General features: G+C 38.8%; 1 protein-coding gene across 2 annotated transcripts in view; it reads right to left on the bottom strand.

The window, feature by feature from the left end:
• The window catches only part of TOGARAM1 (TOG array regulator of axonemal microtubules 1), an 82,310-nt gene extending 60,768 nt beyond the window's left edge, over nucleotides 1–21,542 (bottom strand). The window contains exons 1-4 of one of the 2 annotated variants that reach the window (XM_060294776.1): nucleotides 19,299–21,542; nucleotides 4,909–4,932; nucleotides 4,505–4,661; nucleotides 755–889 (exon numbers count right to left, since the gene is read on the bottom strand). In XM_060294776.1, the coding sequence (XP_060150759.1) occupies nucleotides 755–889; nucleotides 4,505–4,661; nucleotides 4,909–4,932; nucleotides 19,299–21,344 (2,362 nt within the window). In that variant the 5' untranslated portion in view covers nucleotides 21,345–21,542. The remainder of the gene's footprint in view (nucleotides 1–754; nucleotides 890–4,504; nucleotides 4,662–4,908; nucleotides 4,933–19,298) is intronic. The other variant, XM_030854858.2, reaches the window with a different exon arrangement.
• Between the last annotated feature and the right edge of the window lie 197 nt (nucleotides 21,543–21,739).

The following is a 21,739-nucleotide window of genomic DNA, read 5'->3' as shown; positions in this document are numbered from 1 at the left end:
CCTTTGGAGTGGGTGGAGGAAAGGATGGCTAAAGCGTAAGTGCTATACTATTAACTAAACCTTCACTAATTTCTAATGAGCATTATTTTTTCATCAACAAATAAAGACAGAAGTACAACCCTATCACTCAAAAAATTTTAGTAAAGAATATACAACAAAATCAAAATATCTCTAGAAATATTTGATTTGATTCTACTACTAAATAATAATTGATACAGCTATTAATTAGCATATAAATTGAAGAAACATCTTCATAACCAAAATTCATATGACTGACAGCCAGCCTCAAACCCTCCCTTTTGTTCTATATCTTATAAATATGTAAGATACCTGAAATGATAGCTAGTCAGGAAGTTATGGTTCCTAACAGGAGATATAATAGATTATTTAAAACTGTTATGGAAAATAACTGTCTTCTGCTAACACAGTAATCCTTAATGGATATTTAGGATATTATCCTAAATGGATAATTTTATTTTCAATTACTTGGTATTAAAATACTCATCTCTACCATGAGTTTCTAAGCTCTCTAATTTTAATTAGTCATATATAAATATATATATATCAAGATTACTAAATCTAACATCTTAAGATAACAGTTATAAAAAATTTGATTAAAAATTTTTAAAAAAATACAACATCCTTTTCTTTTCTGTAATGAGTATAATTACCCAAAATAACACATAAGGTAGATTTGGAAACCCCACATAATAATTATAAATCATCTGTATCCAAATAAAGTTGGAATTTAAACCTTTATCTTGATGACTGTTAGTTGTCCCCAGGTACTGTAAGTCAGAATCCACACTGTCAGTTTTACCACATATCTGTGAAAATCCAAGTTGTCCACGTTTCCCAGAAAGATTTGTCTGATGAGTTCCAGTGGTGCCTTTGGAAGGAAGGAAGAGAAAAACATAAAATCAAAAGTTAACTTTATTTCATGAACACATCTAATTTCACAAATGTTGGTATCATTTGTGTGGGAATAAATACAGGAGTATATATACACTGAGCCAGGCAGGCAAGAAAGGGATAAAGCTTTTGCTATTGGCAGATCTGATTAGTGACAGGGGTTAAATGACAGAAGACAGACTGGTGAAGTACAGAGAAAAGAAAAATATATTGAAAAATATGTACAAAGGCAGTTTCTTCCTACATGCTCCCTTCTCTCACCATGGAAGGTTTCTCCAGACCTGGCTTTCCTTCTTCCCAGTATTTGTAAGTACATTTACACTCTACCCAAAAAGGTCTACTGCAGGACTCTTCTTTCTTTCCTAACATGTAACACAGCATTTGCACAGCTTCGAAGCTTATCCAGGCATATTTCCCAGATCCCTTTCCCCTTCCTGTGGCTGGTTAAGGTTATTCCTGGGCAGGGGAATAAGTCTGAAGAAAAGAAGGTGATATTGACCTCTTTGGTATTTAGTTTATTCATCTATAAAATCCTTTGTATGTATTTCTAAAATTCTGATTTTTATAACTCTTCCTCTACGATTTCAAGCCCCTTTACCCTTCATGTACTGGACATCTTCTAAGTTAATTCTTACCTCCACGCTTCGGTTATACTTTCTCCTGAAATCTTGCCTCACTGCCAATCACAAACACTTCCCTTCTTTAAAATTCAGCTCAAGTCCAACCTCTTCCCTGGAGTTGTTGTAAACCACTTCCATACCTATGATCTTTTCCTTTCTTGAATCCCTATAGTACTTATAATTCATATCATTCAATCTATCATTAAATTACATGTTGTCTCAGTTATTTAAAATCTGTAAAATTAGGTAAGAACTTCCAGATGGTACAAAAAAACAGGAGCCTTATAAAAATCCCAAGTAATGGTACAAGCATAACGATATATTCTTGCATTTTTTGTCTATTAAATAAACATTCAACTATACAATCATTATAACACTTCATTCTTGTATGAAAATATTATGGAATTTTACTGCATAAAGGTCTATAAATTCTCCTAGGGTAACAATGTTTTCTAAATATTGTGTCTGAACTCATAGCAAACAAATTTCAATAACTGATACCATTTGGATCTTAAATAAAAAACAAAGTCAATCTTTATCTTATACTCCATTTTCCCTTCCTAACTGGTTTCGTTCTGTCAACACATTACCATTTTTCTAATTACCTGGGTACTAAGTCTTGAAATTTTTATTCCTCTTCTTTTTTATTTTATTTTTTTTGCGGTACGCGGGCCTCTCACTGCTGTGGCCCCTCTCTTTGCGGAGCACAGGCTCCGGACGCGCAGGCTCAGCGGCCATGGCTCACGGGCCCAGCCACTCCGCGGCATGTGGGATCTTCCCGGATCGGGGCACGAACCCGTGTCCGCTGCATCGGCAGGCAGACTCTCAACCACTGCGCCACCAGGGAAGCCCTTCCCTTCTTTATTTTATTTTTTTATTTTTTTTGTGGTACGTGGGCCTCTCACTGTTGTGGCCTCTCTCGTGGCGGAGCACAGGCTCCGGACGCGCAGGCTCAGCGGCCATGGCTCACGGGCCCAGCCGCTCCGCAGCATGTGGGACCAGGGCACGAACCCGTGTCCCCTGCATCGGCAGGTGGACTCTCAACCACTGCGCCACCAGGGAAGCCCCGGCCCTTCTTTATTTTTATTTATTTATTTTTTTTTGCTGTATGCAGGCCTCTCAGTGTTGTGGCCTCTCCCGTTGCGGAGCACAGGCTCCGGACGCGCAGGCTCAGCGGCCATGGCTCACGGGCCCAGCCGCTCCGCGGCATGTGGGATCTTCCCGGACCTGGGCACAAACCCGTGTCCCCTGCATCGGCAGGCGGACTCTCAACCACTGCGCCACCAGGGAAGCCCCCTTCTTTATTTTTTATATCCAGTCATATTTTCCTGATTATTCATTTCTATTCAATTTGTAAACAACCTTGTAACCCTAGCTTCTATTTTCCTTAACAGAAAAAATCTCTATTAGCTCCCTATAGCTTATAAGCACAAGCTCAAATTTTTGAATCTAGCACACAAGGGTTCCCCACATCCCAATATATCTTTGACCATCTAAAATGAATCTTGCCTTTACACAGTTGCCAGAACATCTCAAGCCCATTCCTAATGTGAGCCTTTGCTCTCTTCATACCTCCCCTCTAACATCTTAAATCATATATATCCCAAAAAGATGCAGTTCAAGTACTATCTCCTCTTTAATGCCTTTTCTATCTGATAAGACCCATGATAGTGACCATGTTCTCTGAACTACATAATATTTACTTTCTGTAACACTTACTTAGGCAATTAAACACCTTTCCAGTTGCTCTGGCCAAAAAACCTTAGAGCACTCTTGACTTCCCTCTCACACTCCTACACACCCCATCAGCAAATCATTATCAACTGTACCCTTGACATATATTCAGGATCCAATCACTTTTCACTACATTTACTGCTACACTGGTCGAAATCTCCATCAACTCTAGCCTGGATTACAACAGACTCCCTGTTTTCTCCCTTGCCTCCTTTAATCTATTTCAAATGTAACATCCAAAACAAGCCTGGAAAACAAGGCAACTGATGTTACTTCTTTCATCAAAAATATTCCTCACTCAGAGTAAAAGCCAAAGTTCATTCGAAAGCCCATTAGGCCTTAAAATAAGAACCCCTATTATCTCTTCAAGTTAATTTTCTACTTCTCTTCCCCTTAACGCTTTTCATTCCAGACTTACTAGCTTCTTTGATCTTTTTCAAAAGTGTCCCATACTCTGCACTGTTCCCTCTTCCAGGAATTATTTGCTGTTCTCTCTTGATATCTATGTGGTTGCTTCAAATATTCCCTCCTGAATATGGCCTTCTTTCATCACTTTATTTAAAGTAGCCCCTCCTCTATATTCCTCTTTTTGAAAGCTTTTTTTTTTCCATAGCATTTATCACCATCTAACCTACTGTTTTGCATTTATTTAATGTTTGCTTTGTCCCAACTAGAATGAAAGACCCATTAGGCAGAAAATTTTCCCTCTTTTGTTGACTGCTATATCCCTATTACCTAGAAAAGTACCTGCACATATGGGCTTCCCTGGTGGCGCAGTGGTTGAGAGTCCGCCTGCCGATGCAGCGGATATGGGTTCGTGCCCCAGTCCGGGAAGATCCCACATGCCGCGGAGCGGCTGGGCCCATGAGCCATGGCCGCTGAGCCTGCGCATCTGGAGCCTGTGCTCCGCAACGGGAGAGGCCACAACAGTGAGAGGCTCGCATACAGGGAAAAAAAACAAAAGTACCTGCACATAGGATATACTCAGTAAATATGGGTTGTTGATTAAGCAAATATTGCCTTACATTACTACTTAAACGATTTCAGTGAGAAACACTCCCAGGGTCTTATGAGACAATTATGTCAAACTGTCCATTCTTATCAGATCTTTAACAAATATTTATTGAATCTGAACTGTCTACTAGATTATAAGTTCTATGAGCTCTTAAAAGAACCATGAAGTTTAGAGGAATCTTTAACTTGGTTCAAAATTTCCATTACCTGCAACTTTCACTTACCAGTAGCACATGTAGGAAGAGAATCTGAGTTAAATTCCCAACTCTTCTGAAATAAGTTTCTTGACACTCTTTTTCTGCTAAAACATAAACCATCATTGACTGGCATTCCTTGAGAGGGCTTTAATTTTGGAGATGGAATGAAATCATTGGCTGAAAACTATAAGAACAGAATAATAAATTAGCAAATGTGGGTTAAGTCTACTTGGCAATAAATATGACACAATTTAGACCTAATTATGAAATTCAGATTAAAAGAAAAAAATTAAATTTATCAAATATACAATGATACAAATAAATGTCCATATACAGTATGGTACACTAGCAGTATTTTTTCATGCCATGACAGAAATGCTAATTTTTTTCCTCTTTCTTATACCTCACCCCAAACCTTTTCTGTACCTTACCTTCCTAGAGTACACACATGGCAGCTAGGAAGGAAAGAAAGCAAATGACAAAAACAGTGAAATGACAACTTGAATAGAGAAAAGGACATTTCTGATTCAGCAGCATGGGCAGTCACACTATGCCATCTTTGAGCATTGGACAATAAATGCTAATTGAAGATCACTGAACCTGTAAGCATCCCATTTGACTATTCTTAGTGAGACAAATTTACTATCCATAATTAGCAGCCCAAATGTAAATGTAACCTATGTCACGGTTCCCTTAGGAGATTTCTGTATGATAGGTCTTTCAGTCAAAACCAAGTACATAATACTTTATATACGTCTAGTACTGTATAGTTCCCAATTCCTTTTCCACATACCCACTTTGATCCTTAGGCTACAAAAGTGCCAGGATAGAATTTTGAATTTCTACCTAATCATAAAGAACTAAGTGAAAGCATGATTCGAGTGTTCAGAATTCTTCACCAACGACAGCCTCAATTGCTCTGGATCATTTCACATTGACCATAGCTATAGAACATTTTAAAAATTGAGTGAACACACAAGAAATTATACTTACTGTCCATATATTTATTTGGCGCTTACAGACACAATCAAATCTACACAGGCAGTGAACTGTAAGTCTTCTCAGGTATCCTCTACAAACTTTGTCAAGTGTCAAATGGCAATGAAATACAATAAAATTAAAGATACATCTATTTGAAAACCTCTTAGCCACTTGACCATTACAAGATTAAGACTATAAACTACTAAATATACCTCAAGTAACTTCTTATTCCTCATCAAATTTTGTGAAAAACCTGTTAACTCCTTCAAAAATTAATCCCAAAACACCAGTGAGAAATAATGAATGCCTCAGCTGAAAAAGGCCTGACTTTACTTTCTCAAAATCCAATGTTATAATTTCTGTGACTGATTATATAGAAGGCAGTATGAAAAGGACACAATGGAATAAAAATGAAACCAATTACAGTCAACTTTTGATTAGATACATTAAAAGAAGGTATACTAACCCAGTTAAAATCATGAGTAATCCAGAAATAATTCTCCAGTATGGAATACACTTACATTAGAATTACTCCATAATTAATTTCTGCTTAGAGAATAGAACATGAATATGTATGACAGCGAATACAACAGCTAGTGGTAGTGGTGGTGGGGTGGAGATAATGGGGGCAGTGGTAGCAGTGGAGAATGTGTCTGTGAATCTGGCATTTTCAAGAATCTAGAAGTCAGGAATTACATTTTGCTGTAGAAAAATCTGCAAATATTTGAAAGCAGACTGTAGACACACCAATTATTATTAACATGAGAGGTCTCTTTTGGTCTCTCTTAAAAGCAGTCAAATGATTTTCATCAGGATAAGCTTTGATGGGACTAAACAAAAAAATAAAGGGAAAGGGAAATGAGTTAGCATAAAAGAGAAAAGTACACATATTTTGAAAATGTTGTGAGCTAAATTTACAAAATACGAAGCAGTCTGTTTAGAGCACTTTATGACTCAGGAAAATGGAACTGAGTTTTAAGTCTTTGAAGTTAATATCTTAAAATTTAATTCACTTAATTCCTTACAGTAAATGAAACTGTTATAAAAGGCAAGTTTCACATTTAATATTAACAATGATTTGAAATTCACAGCCTTATCTACTATTTTAATCTTGCTGTTTATTATCTCTTAACCTTTACACTTGATTGCTTATATATTTTTCATAAAAACATTTCTTTGACCTAACACATCTTAGTTCAGCTTTTGGCAAGGTATGTTAAGGACATCACAAAAATAGTTTTTTTTTTTCTTTCTTTTTTGGCTGTATGTGGGCTTTTAGTTCCCTGACCAGGGAAAGAACCCATGCCCCCTGCATTGGGAACACAGAGTCTTAACCACTAGACTGCCAGGGAAGTTCCATTACAAAAATAGTTTTAATTCCACTTTGGTATAGTTAGTAGCAAATTATCAGGAAAAGACTTTTTAATAGCTAATTCTCTCAGAAACCACCTACACTCCTGCCTTTATTGAGCTTGTACTAAATTTATCCTAATCTCTGGCCTCCAGGTTTGGACCTATTCATATTCTACCAGTTCTTTCTGGTTTTCCCTGGACTCCAACCTTGTCCCTTAATGGTGGCCATTAAAAAAGTTTATTCCAATTACCTTCCAATTACCTCCAAAGTCACCTTCTGAAACATCTTTGTGTGTTTTTTCAAATCATTTTCTATGCAACCTTTAAGAAAACAGAGTTGTGATACCATATATAACAAGTTTTATACCCCAGTTTTGCACTTAACATTATAATGAAATATTATTATAAACATTATATTTCCCATGTTATTAAAACCTCTCATAAGTGCTACAAACTTTCATTACAAAAAGTAGTAACTACTTATAGTAAAAAAAAAAAAAAGATAAAAAGTCAAATTCTTCTTTGGCACCCTTTTCACTAGAATCATGTGGATAAACTCTGTTAACAGTTCTTTCTCAATATATGTACATTTTTCAACAAGCAATTTTAAAAAGAAACAAAAGTAGATCATATACTACTCTGGCACATAGTTATTACTCAGCATATTGTAGACATCCTTCCATGTTAATCCGTACAAATCTTCTTACTCTTTTTAACTGTTGCCCAGTATTCCACATTATGGTTGGACTCATAGTTCCCAACTGATGGACATTTTCCTTGTCACAACTTTTTACTATTACAATCTTGTAGTGAACATGATTATGCACATATCCTTGTGCATTATATGCTCTACAGAAATATAATATATATAAAGAGAAATATATAGTTCTACAGAAATACTAAAAATGGAATTGCTAGGTCTAAGGACATAAGCTATGCTTAAAGGCTGCATAATATTCCATTGACTAGATATGCCATTCTCCTATTATTGAACATTTGGGTTGCTTCCAAATTTTTTTTGTATATTGATAAGGAATTTCAATGAGGGAAATGGTACATACCTAGCATACGGTACCAGTGCTGATGGAAGGAGACTAGCAGACCTTAGAAAGATTGTTGCATAGTAAGTATTTTTTAAAAACAACTAAAATGGTTTCTTTGAAATCCTTAGTCTTCCTACATAAGAAAAGAATACCCAGACTGAACTCTTTGTAGGTATCAGCTAACCAGTTTACCCACAAAATGTGCAAACAAGACTTAACTATGTCTAGTCTGTAATAATTTTTTTCTCTTTTCTCACTCCTGGTTTTTCCTTGATTTAGCCTATTAGCTGACTCTCTCTCATGTAAGAAAACAAATTGCAAAATAACAAACCAAATGCTTCTGACTGCTCTTTGATGTCTATTTCTGGAGGTGTCAGTAATATACTGCCCTTCTGGGTCCTAACTTGAGAATCAAACACATGGCCTCAAAGCGTACCTTTTCTGAGACTTGGACCGTTGAGTCCTCAGTGAATCTTTCCTCACGTAACTCACTGAGCAATAGGGCTCTTGCAGTGGATCTGATTCTTGATAAAGTCTGTTTCTGGTTCTGATTTTGACTGGGCACATGGACAACAGTTTCCACACAGATGGCATCAATGGTGGAAATGGGTTTTGATTTAATGGTCTATCAGGTGATTTCTGCTGGATAGCAGTCTGCTTGTCAGGTGGCAGCTGACAGGGAATCTGGAATCTCGTTTCCTTATTGGTATGTTGTTTTTGCTTGCTTTGTAAATGTATGGATTTGAGCTCCTGTACTCCAATAACCAGAGTCCTCTTCCTCCATCCAAAATTAAGGTTTTCTTCATGTTTACTTATTATGGGCCCAATACCTGACAATATCTGTAAAAATCAAATTCTTATACCAAAAATAAAGAAAACAAAATCCTTAACATTCAATGGTCAGCTTTCTTCGATTTTGCTAAATAAATAACTGCAAGTTAACATTATTTTAGAATTCTAAAGCTAAAGAAAGGACAGTAAAGAAACGTAATTATAAATTAGAAAAACTTAGGAAAATGGTGGCTTCCAAAAGCCAAACAGCACAATATTTAATAGTTTTCCAAACCTTAAGCAAGTTTAGCCTTTTAAAAACTAAGAAAATTTAATGCCATTATTGTAAAGGATATGGACATTGGGGAAAAAAAAAAGTCTCACCAAATTCCTGGGAACCACAATTCTCAATCTAATAGTTATCTATTGCTGTGTAATGAGTTATCCCAAAATACAGTAGCTTAAAACAACAAACATAATTGTCTCTCTTTCTATGGATCAGACATTTGGAAGCAACTTATTAACTGGATGGTTTAGATATCTCTGAGGCTGCAATCAAGATGTTGGCTAGGCTGCTGTCAACTGAAGGCCTGACTGAGACTGAAGGATCACTGAAGTTCATTCAGGTGGCTACTGGTAGGAGGCCTCAGTTCCTTGCCATCTGGGCCTCTCCAAAGGGCTGCTCACAACATAGCAGCTGAGTTCCTCCAGAGCAAGTGATCAGAGAAAGAGAGCACCCAAGATGGAAGCTAAAATGCCTTTTTATGACCTAGTTTATGAAGTCACACACCACCATTTCGACTTTATTTGTTAGAAGTGAGTCAGTTAGTCCAGACACATTCAGGGAGAGGGGAACTGGACTCCAGTTCTTCAGGTGAAGAATTTCAAAGTATTTGTGGAAATATATTTAAAACCAACACACTCAACAATGATGCTTCCTTGATGAACCTACTGAATCTGATTATATTTTTGTTTCTTCAGCTGCTCAATATTCTTAATAGATTGGCACCTGCTTCTACCTTAAATTCTATTGATTTATCATAATTAGATCCTCTAAGTTATGTAGAAAGTAAAAAAATTTTCCATTTTATGAATATGAAATTTTTTGAGCAAATTGGTATATCTCGTTTCGCTCTACACAATATTAATCGATCAGGATAATATCAACTGGAACAAACTCTTGTTCCAATTGGCTTATAAAAATCATTATTATTAGGTTAAGTGCTTATATCACATTAAACTAAGTAAAACCCAAAAAGAGAATTTAAGATTTTTTAAGATTTAAATGTACTGGTTCTTTAAGGAAAAAAATGGTCTTGCCAAAAGTTATACATTCAAGGGAAAACACAGACTAGCTGTGGGTTTAATTAATGACCGTGGTTACTAGGTTAAAGAACAAGGAAAAAAAAAGTTCTTAATCTTAAAAGTTTTAATACACTGCATATACTTGTATAGAAAAAATTCACATAAAAATTCTATTTAAGATGGCTCTTTGGACAAATCAGACTCATTTGAAAACAGCTTTTTGTCTTTGCCCAGATTTTATCACCATGTAAAAATAATATTAGGGGGCTTCCCTGGTGGTCCAGTGATTAAGAATCCGTCTTGCAATGCAGGGGATGCCAGCTCGATCCCTGGTCAGGAAACTAAGATCCCACATGCCACAGGGCAACTACTGAGCCCATGCCACTAGAGAGAAGTCCATGCGCCAGAATGAAAGATCCCGTGCACCCCAATGAAAGATCCCACGTCCCGCAATTAAGACCTCATGCAGCCAAAAAAAATAAAATAAAATAAATAAATAATATCAGTAAGATATAATTGTTTGTGCAAACTTGAACTCATCCTCTCAGGAAACGCCTAATTAACTTAAATTTCTTAAATTTCCTCTACTGGTTTCACTGGTTGGATACATTAACATCACTCATTTTCAAAATATAAAATCATGTGTTCAATTAAATTTTATAATAGATAATATCTTTATTAAAAGGCATCAATTCTTATAATGCCATAAATCTTATAATGCTTAATACATTAGCTTACATTATAATTTCTAGACTCAGTTAAGATTTTAGAATAATACAAAACTGGGGAAAAAAACAAAAAACTGGGTCTTCCCTGGTGGCGCAGTGGTTGAGAGTCCACCTGCCGATGCAGGGGACACGGGTTCATGCCCCGGTCTGGGAAGATCCCGCATGCCGCGGAGCGGCTGGGCCCGTGAGCCATGGCTGCTGAGCCTGCGCGTCCGGAGCCTGTGCTCCGCAATGGGAGAGGCCACAACAGTGAGAGGCCCGCGTATCGCAAAAAAAAACCCCAAAAAAACTGAATTAATGAAAAATCTTTAAAACCTAATTTCTAATTAAGATAAAAATGCAAATCACTGATCACAATACTTTTAAAAAAATTTTATTGAAGTATAGTTGTTTACAATGTTATGTTAATTTCTGCTGTATAGCAAAGTGACTCAGTTACACATATATATATTCTTTTCCATTATCATTTACCACAGGATATTAAATATTGTTCCCCATGTTAAATTTACCCTTGTCTGTTATACATTACAGGATAACCATCAAATAAACAGGTTAAAGTATATATAAATGCCTTTGGATGATGACAAATGCATGTTTATTTTTGCCACTTAAATCATTATGAAAAGGATATATATACTCATGGAGAGAATAAAAAGACAGTTCTTGGTTACATGACTTTTAGTTTTTTGTCTGTGAGGAAACAAAAGTTGGTGTCTTTGGGTAAGGTTATATTTAATATATATAGCTGATGCTGCCTTAGGTTAAAAAGTTACAGGGCAATAAAAATATGTATACAAGGGGGCTTCCCTGGTGGTGCAGTGGTTGAGAGTCCGCCTGCCGATGCAGGGGACACGGGTTCGTGCCCCGGTCCGGGAGGATCCCACGTGCAGCGGAGCGGCTGGGCCCGTGAGCCATGGCCGATGAGCCTGTGCGTCCGGAGCCTGTGCTCCACAACGGAGAGGCCACAACAGTGAGAGGCCCGCGTACAGCAAAAAAAAAAAAAAAATGTATACAAGGAAATGGGTATGTTTCGTCCATTTATCAAGGGAATTGTTATAGCGTTTTTTTAGATCGTAAAATCAATATAATACATACGTTTTCTTATTTAATATGTTTTTTAAGGTTTATTTTTATTTTTATTTACTATATTATTTATTTATTTTTGTGGTACACGGACCTCTCACTGTTGTGGCCTCTCCCGTTGCGGAGCACAGGCTCCGGATGCGCAGGCTCAGCGGCCATGGCTCACGGGCCCAGCCGCTCCGCGGCATGTGAGATCTTCCCGGACCGGGGCACGAACCCATGTCCCCTGCATCAGCAGGCGGACTCTCAACCACTGCGTCACCAGGGAAGCCCTAAGGTTTATTTTTAAAAACTTATTTTTAAATTATTTTTAAGTTTTTAAATAGATTGTTTACTCTGAGAATAGATATGCTTTGGGGTTACTCATGATTTTGACAAGCATTAAAAATAAAAGTTTTTTTTGGAATTCCCTGGTGGTCCAGTGGTTAGGACTTGGCACTTGCACTGCCCTGGCTGGAGGTTCAATTCCTGGTAGGGAAACTAAGATCCTGCAAACCACGCAGCTTGGCCAAAAACAAATAAATAATTAATTTTAAAAAATTAAAAGTTTTTCAAATACTTCAGATATCTCAATAAAATTTTAAAAAGAAAATTAATGACTATTGGAAACAATCCAACATCTACATTGATATTAAATACGCTTTCAGGATTGTTTATGATTTTGACATGTTTTAAAACTAAGGGTTTTTCTCTTTCAGATATTCCAATTATATATATATATATTTTTTGGCTGCATTGCGTCTTCCATTGCTGTGCACGGGCTTTCTCTAGTTGCGGCGAGCAGGGGCTACTCTTCGTTGCAGTGCATGGGCTTCTCATTGTGGTGGCTTCTCTTGCTGCGGAGCACAGGCTCTAGGCACACGGGCTTCAGTAGTTGTGGCACATGGGCTCAGTAGTTGTGGTTCATGGGCTCTAGAGCACAGGTTCAGTAGTTGTGGCTCACGGGCTTAGCTGCTCCACAGCATGTGGGATCTTCCCGGACCAGGGCTTGAACCTGTGTCCCCTGCATTGGCAGGCAGATTCTTAACCACTGTGCCACCAGGGAAGCCCTCCAATCATATTTTTAAAAGAAAATTAAAGACTACTTACTGGAAACGATGTACTATCCAAGGAAAATTTCAATTTTTAGGATTAAGTTCACACCAAATACATTAGTGCAACTTAATAATTTGCGATTTTCTATTATGTTTAAATTTGTCACATTAAGTATTCTAAATCTTTCCCACATTCTTCAAATCCCTGATCCTCTATTTTCCATTCTCAGCTTGCCTCTTAGTGTACCAGAATATGGAAGCCTAATATTAGAGCCCTGCCCTCAAAATGTGAATCACAAATCAGCAGCAGCAGCAACACCTAGAAGCTTACTAGACATGTAGTCTCAGAACCCCTCCCAAACTGAACCAGAATCTGTATTTTAACAAGATACTGAGGTAACTCATATGCACATTAAAATTCGATAAGCACTATTCCAGAGCTCATGTCTTCCTCTCGACTTCAAAAAAAATTTTGCTGTCTCAAAATTTTTATGAATCCTAAGTCATCTTCCTTTTATTTTTCCTCCAGTTCTAGAAGAAAAGACTTCTGCCTCTATTCCAAAGCTAACCTCTCTATATACCTGTGTTCTTGACTCACTCAGTATTTAGGGACATTAATTCCTTGCCTTTCTCTCTCAAATTTGATTCTCAAATATGATTACAGGGATCAAATCATATGTTCCTTGCAAATCTAAAATCTACCACAGTACAAGACAGAGTAGGCAAGTTGAAGTCACTGGTGGCTTCTTTCTCTGCTTCTTTCAAATCGGGTGATTCCTATTTAAAAATAAAACATAGTAATAACTCATCCCACTACATCCTGCCATACCTTGCTTGGTCTTTTCTTTCACCCTCAAACACTTAGATTCTATTTTCTCACTTAACAGGTATTTGTTGATACTGATTGTAGGCACAGCACTATGTTAGTACTGCTATATAAACAAACAAACAAAAACAGTCCCTATCAGCACAGTGCTTTACCATCATGGAGAAGAAAGAAGACATGGCTCACGTGCTAAATACCAACAGAGGAAAAAAATGCTAGGCAGTGCTTTAAAGAGTAATCTATAAGCTCGAACTTGGCTTCACACATAGTGGATGATCAATAAGATGTTTAGTAAATGCTTACTGCCTGTATTTCCTTACCAATTCATCTCATGAACTTATAAATTTGGTCTGTCTAAAACCACTTTCGTCCATGTCCCAATTACCTTCCAATAACCAAATCTTCTACCTTGAAAAAGCTACAGACCTAGTAACTGCATACACATAAAGCACGTATGCTCCTTACTTTTCAGTCTAGGTTACTGTAACTCTTAATATGTTGTAGAGAAATCTGTTAGGAAAAATATAGCTAACACGGCAGCCGGCTAGTGATGCCTGATTACTGGACCCCACTAAACCATTAAAAGTCATAAAAGCACAGAAAGAGATGCAAAGTTTCTGATAACCAGAATACCACAGGAATCTGGTTATCAGTCTATATGTCAGGGCACAAAAATAATCAACTAAATGGTGGAAATAAAAACAGAATTAAAAAGCCTAAATATTCAAAAGTAAGAGAACAGCTAAACAGACTTATATTATATGATCTAATATTAAACAGCCAATAAAGATCCTATTACAAATTATTTATTTTCAAGAAAAAAACGTTCATAGTAAAGTTAGTGAAAGGGGGAGACGTTTGTGTATGGAAAAAATAATCTACATTTGTATAAATAAATTGAAATGATACTTGAAGAACAGGCAATAAAATATTCACAGGAGGCCTCAGTAGTGAGATTGCTGAAAATTTTAAATTTCTTCTTTGTGCCTTTTTATATTTTCCAAATTTTCTATAATAAGCACTATAATTTTTTACAATCAGAAGGATTATTAAGAGGAAATTAAGAAAGATAAAATTATGAGAAAAGTACCTTCAAAAATTATTTTATAAGTAGCAGGCTGAATCTATAAGAACAAATCATGCTTTTTCAGATTTAATTCTCCTCAATCTCTCCTGCATTTAACAGTACTGATGTACTTCATGAAACACTTTCTTTACTTCACTTCTAAAACCTTTGTTCTTTCTTGGTTCTCTTCCAACTCTTAGGCACTCTTTCTCTTTGCCTTGTATGGTTCTATCTCCTACTGCTATTCCTGAAATGGGCCTGTAGGCTAAAATTGAGTCTTAAGCACTCTGCTCTTACTCTAAATGCCCTTCATTGGAGAGCCCCTCCAATCTCACAGTTTCAACAATTACTTCTCAATATGGGACTTCCAAGTTCTACATCTCTAGTTCTTTCCTTGTCTCTTGAATAGTGGTCTTCAACAAACTAAGCTGAATGTTCTATCTTCCTCTACCTAAAGCTCATTTTCCCCCAAATTAACTTCCACTTTTTTGGGTCTTGCTATTCATGGATTTATTATGCATTTTGTTACCTCATTCAAATTTGAGTTTTCTCTCTTTACCTTCCTCTCCTCCTCTATATTTTAGAGCAGTTTTAGGTTCACAGCAAAATTGAAAGTACAGAGGGTTCCCATATATCCCCTACTCACACCCACACATATAGCAGATACCCACCCTCCACTAACACCATCCCTACCAGGGTGGTACATTTGTTACAAATGATGAACCTACACTGACACATCATTATCATCTAAAACCCATAGATTTATATTAGGGTTTACTTTTGGTGTTGTACATTCTATGGGTTTGGAGAAATATATCCATGACCAGTATCCATCATTGTAGTATCATACAAAATAATTTCACTGTCCTAAAAATTCTCTGTGCTCTATTCATCTGCTTGAAAATATAGTATTTATTAATTTTTTAAAAATATATTACTTTAAAAAACTGCACACATAAAAATATTTAATCCATGTCCTCCATTAAGATAATTTCCAATGTAGTTCTTCTACTTTCTGATCCAGAAAGTACAGTCAGCCCTCCAAATTGGTGGGTTCTACATCCACAGATTCAACCAACAGTGGATGGGAAATGTTTTTTTTAAAAAAAAAAATTCCAGAAAGTTCCAAAAAGCAAAATTTGAATTTTCCATTCCTTGGCAATACATAGCATTTACAACTATTTATATAGCACTTACATTGTATTAGATACTATAAGTATTCTTGAAATAATTTAAAGCATACAGGAGGAGGTTATATACAACTAAAATATACCATTTTATATAAGGGACTTGAGCATCTGCGGATTTTGGTATGCTTGGGTGTCCTGACACCAATCTCCCTCAGATACTGAAGGACAACTGTATAACTTAATTTCTGGGATAATTTTTAATTTCACCATAACTTCTTTCAAAAGCAATATATACTGGGCTTCCCTGGTGGCGCAGTGGTTAGGAGTCCGCCTGCCGATGCAGGGGACACGGGTTCGTGCCCCAGTCCAGGAAGATCCCACATGCCACGGAGCAGCTGGGCCCGTGAGCCATGGCCGCTGGGCCTGCGCGTCCGGAGCCTGTGCCTGTGCTCCGCAATGGGAGAGGCCACAACAGTGAGAGGCCCGCGTACCGCAAAAAAAAAAAAAAAAAGCAATATATATCTACACTAGAATTTCAGAAATGTGTTAATTTTTAGATTCTTGGTGCTTTAGCCAGCATTAGAATCTTAATACATTAACTTTTTCTTTTTTTAGGCCACACCACGCAGCTTCTGGGATCTTTTTTTTTTAATTTATTTTTGGCTGTGTTGGGTCTTCGTTGCTGTGAATGGGCTTTCTCTAGTTGCAGCGAGCAGGGGCTACTCTTTGTTGCGGTGTGTGGGCTACTCACTGTGGTGGCTTCTCTTTTCGTGGACCACAGGCTCTAGGCACGTGGGCTTCAGTAGTTGTGGCACGCAGGCTCAGTAGTTGTGGCTTGTGGGCTCTAGAGTGCAGGCTCAGTAGTTGTGGCGCACAGACTTAGTTGCTCCGCGGCATGTGGGATCTTCCCCAACCAGGGGAAGTCCTGGTTGAACCTGTGTCCCCTGCATTGGCAGACGGACTTTCAACCACTACACCACCAGGGAAGTCCCAGCTTGTGGGATCTTAGTTCCCCAACCAGGGATTGAACCCGAGCCACGGCAATGAAAGCACCAAGTCCTAACTACTGGACTGCCAGAGAACTCCCTACACTAACATTTTAGATTTGACACATAACAAGCAGTGTTAAAATAAATGCTTACAGAAAATCATTCATTGCCCGGTAGTTATATGAGAAATACATGAGAAAAACCATATGACTAAATTATGTAAATACGGAAAAATTATTTAAAATAAAAAGGAAAAATTTTAGAATTAAAAGGAACAAGAGAGAACACAGTTCTCCTCCATCCATTCTGAGAAAGGCACGAACTACTTATTTACAAAAATGATCTCCATACTTGGTCCTTGCCTACATTTCTAGTTTCATCTTCTGTTGCTTCCCACCAAACTCATTGTTTCAGCTGTTTAGAAATTCACCACTTTTTATTAACTCACTAAGTCCTTTTATAATTCAGTGTCTCTGAACATATATATTTTCAGTCTGAAATTCACCAGGATGCATCCACACTTAGCAAATTCCTATTCATCTTTTATCATACCATTTCGATTATAATCACCTATAAACCAATTAATTTAAGAAAAGTTTGACCATATGACTGTTGGATAATTCTAAGCATAAAAACAACTGCAAAGAAATCTTGAACTTTATTTAATAGGTAGGTAGTTGTATTACTGGTGTAATAATTATATTTTGTGTACTGTAGGATACAGCATATGAATAAATATAACTGATATTGGGGACCAGGGTTATACTGTGGGAGAAGGGAGATACAAATATGGACTAAAGGAAGATGAGTAAGAACCTTGTAGTGCTGGATTTGAATTGGAGGTATCAGTATGAATTTGTTTTAAAAAAATTAAAAAGGTATTGGGACCTCCCTGGTGGTACAGTGGTTAAGAATCTGCCTGCCAATGCAGGGAAGTTTTGATCCCTGGTCCGGAGAGACCCCACATGCCTTGGAACAACTAAGCCCGTGTGCCACAAATACCGGGCCTGCGCTCTAGAGCCCATGAGCCACAACTACTGAGCCCATGCGCCACAACTACTGAAGCCCGCACACCCTAGAGCCCATGCTCCACAACAAGAGAAGCCACCACAATTAGAAGCCTGTGCACCGCAATGAAGAGTAGCCCCCTCTCGTCGCAACTAGAGAAAGCCCACGCGCAGCAACGAAGACCCAATGCAGCCAAAAAGTAAATAAAATTAAAATAAATAAATAAATAAATAAAGGTATTCCCTGGTTCTATCCACTGAAAGGACCAATGCATAATGATAAGCAATAGCAGTGAGCACATCTATACCCAGATTTTGGTTTTAAAATTCCACTCTCCACGAAAAAAAGCAGTTCTTGGGCTCTTGGAAAAAAGGTTGATTCCAGGTCTGGAGCAAGAAAAATACAAGGTAAGGCTGGGCATCATATTATGTTTAAGTTAAGGAAGTGTTCAAAGACTAAAGAGTCATGAGAAAGGACACAGGAGCCAGCCACTGGTCAAATCAATTTTAGCCTCAAAAGGAATACTAATGTATTTAATTATTACACATAAAATAAAAAAGAATGCCAGGTAACAAATACAGAAGGACCATTAGAATTTTCAGAAGTGTCACCCTTTTTTGTAGTTCCCAATGTAATAAATATACAGGTAAGGATCATTAGTGGATGCTAACAACAGGGGTGGAAGGTCGTTGACATATCCATAATGTCTCAAAGTATCATCCTGCAGATCATGTGCTAATTATAAAGAGGAAAGTAAACCTTTGCAATGGAGTGATATGGTTATCACCACCTTAACCAAGTGATAAAACTTAGCATCACCAATAGTGGGACACCTGATATTACATGCCTCATGAGGTGATGTCATGTAAAGTTCATCTCATTATAGATGGTAATGTGGTAAATACAGATGAAGCATATGAATATTCGCTGTACTATTCTTTTAAACTACAGATTTGAAATTTTCAAAATAAAAACTTGAGGAAAAAAATCTCAGTTCAGATGTCATATCTTATTGGAAGGTTTTTTTTTTTACTTTTCCAGTGGAATTATTTTTTCTATTTTCAGTATTCCCACAGGACCCTTTATATTTCTATTTTAGCACTTAACAAATTTGTAACTGCCTGTTTATAGGTCTGACCTTTTCCCTAAACTCTGCAGAACTGGTCTCATCTTCCTTCCCAGAACTTGGCTCTTTATCTGGCACCTACCAGGTATTCAGTGTTTGTTGTATGAATGAGATAACTGATATGCCAAAGTGACAGGCCAAAACTGAAATCCAAGCATTGTCTATATCAAATTGTGCCTCAAATTTAATCCAATCAATCAAGCAGGAAATCTACCTAACCTACCAAACCTCTCTCATTATAATAGATACATCAGCAAATTGACTTAAAAACAAAGCATACAGCCCTCAAGGAGCCTCACCTTTTAAGTCATTACAAGCATACTTTCATTTTAAATTTTTTCATTGCTTCAACTCAAGGAAATTAGGGAAGATGCATACCTGTTCTATATCCTTTGAATTGGAGGTCTGGTTTTCTCCCGTGACTCCAGGCTGCTCATTTTCCCATGGTAATTTATTTTTTCCTTTTCCTGCACTTAGTACCCTTCGAGTACAGATAGTTGGACTATAAGATCCATAAATTTGCATGCTATCACTTGTGTGGTCACCACAGTGACAGTGTGCACTCTGAGTTCTGTTACCCGCCAAAAGCCAGTCTGTATCTGCTCCATGTGCCAAATGGCTTGATCTACCCTGGGCAGATGATGGCATGAGTACTGCATACTCCACAAATCCCTGTTCTGTTAACTTTGGGAGGGTTTTCCTAGCCAATCTGGCCTGCACAGCATTCATCACTCCATCTCCGTTATCTTGCAGCTCAACAGTATCCACAGCTTTGAAAAGGATGCTGGTTTTACCTGAGCCCATTGATGATGCCAACACAGCAAAGGCTTCAAGAGCTGCTTGGCGTACCCTGCGTTTGCTATCTACAAGAGCTGGAGCAAGATCAAAAGACAGTTTGGATAAGTCAAAATCCTCACTGGGATAGGTCAGGAGGGAGGAGATGCAAATGTTCACCACTTCCTCTCTCACTCTGGAATGCTTATGTTTGAGATGTTCCAGGAGTAAGCAAAGCACCTGTTGAGGACCTACTTCCTTCATTAGCTTGAGGAAGATTTTCATGTATTCTTGTTTGATCACCAACTTGTTGTCTGTCAGCACTTTGACAGAAGCTGCTATAACTGGTCCCAAGAACTGTTGTACCTGCTCTCCAAGACGAACAACCAGTAAATGCAGGACTTGAAGTGTGCCATAGACCACTTTGAAGTTAGAATCGTCTAACAAATTATACATCAAACTAATGAAACCGACTAGGCTAGAATGAGAGGTGGAACTAGGGTTAAAGCGTCCCATCACCTGTTTTAGCTCCTCAATAGCCTGAGTCCGGTTCTTATAGTCTTCCTGATCTAACAACCTTGAATGCAGCTCCTGAGGAATAATCCCAAATTTAAGACTGCTGTTGAAAAGAGGCACTGCACTGGGAAGGGGATCTTCAGGAAATCCAGAGGCTTCAAGTTCCAAATAATAAGGAACCTGACTTCCAAACTGGGACTCCAGGCGGCGATTGTAGTGTCTCCTCAGGGCAGAAGGCAGGCGAGAGATATATGACTGAAACCTCTCTTGGCCAAGACGCTCCCCAATTTGTTGAAGTGCAGAGAAGGCTGTCTCAGATTCTTCTTCTATCTCCTGACCGCCAAGCTTTCGGGCTAAGGATATTATCACCTCGGTAAGATCTAGGCGGAGCAACAAATCCTCAGGAGTAAGCAAGATAGGGAACAGTAGTGCCGTGGAAGCTCTAAGCCGGGCATCGGTACTTTCCAGTCCTTGTTGTATAAGCATTCTCAGCACCTGTCCAGAACTACGTTTCAAACACACGTGTAAGATCTGCAGCGCATCTTTCCGCAGAGCTGGATTCTCTTCTCGTAAGGAGACAACTAGCTGAGGCAGAAGTGCTAGGCTAAAGGCCTCTTCCAACTGGTCTGCCTCCCCCTGACCCCGGAGAACGTCCGAGAGGAGTTGCAAGCAGAGTCGCTTCTCATCACTACCTCCTTCCACAAGCACTCGGCCCACGGCCCGATACAATGCTTCCTTTCGTCGGGGGAAGCCAAGTCTACCGCCCCGGCGCGGCAAAGCAGCCTGTAAAGCCTGAAAGGCCTCGGAAGGATCCGGCGCGGTCCGGAGTTGTTGAAGGAGCCGAGTCTCCTCTTCATCTCCCCCTGACAAACCACCTCCAGACCCAGACCAATTACTTGAGATTGCCTCCGCGGGCATCAAGAGGGTCGAGGCCAGAGGCGAAGGCGTCGGGGGGCAGGAACCGTGGTCTCCGGCAGCTCCACGGCAGCAGTAGTTTTTCTCGCCTCTCATGGCGCCCCCACCTCGTCTATCATCAGTCTCTGGGGCGGGAGGACGACTGCGGCTCTGGAGGCGATAGGCACAGAGGGCTGGAAGGGGCGGCAGCGGGAGCAGCGCGAAGGGCGCAGCCGCCATGAAGGGTCATCAAGTGGCGGAGCCTGTAGGAAACCATCATCTCCGAAGGGCTCGATGGAGCCCAGCGTTCCTGTTCTTCTCCAAGCCTCAAGCTGCAGAGGAGGAAAAAGAACAGCTTAAGTCCCCAACTCCAGGAGACTGCCTTCGGCAAAATGGCCCCCGTCTGAGCCCCAGACCCCGCAGCTGCCTCCGGGCGTAACCAGGGGCACCACGTGACCAAACCGATCGCTTCCATGGTGATGTACCCAGCGCGGGCCTCTTGACCCGGAAATCAATCTGCCGTGATGAATGCTGGGTCATGTAGTCCACATCGGAAGATCGGACTAGGCAGAAGGCCCCTGGAAAAGGAAGTGAAAACGTTGCGAACGTAATGAGCGAATCTGGAGCGGAGAAGG

This window comes from Globicephala melas, chromosome 2 (assembly GCF_963455315.2).
Source record: "Globicephala melas chromosome 2, mGloMel1.2, whole genome shotgun sequence".
Taxonomy (NCBI): Eukaryota; Metazoa; Chordata; class Mammalia; order Artiodactyla; family Delphinidae; genus Globicephala; species Globicephala melas.
The sequence above is the reverse complement of the archived record's forward strand: the minus strand, read 5'-3'. Positions and strand labels throughout refer to the sequence as shown.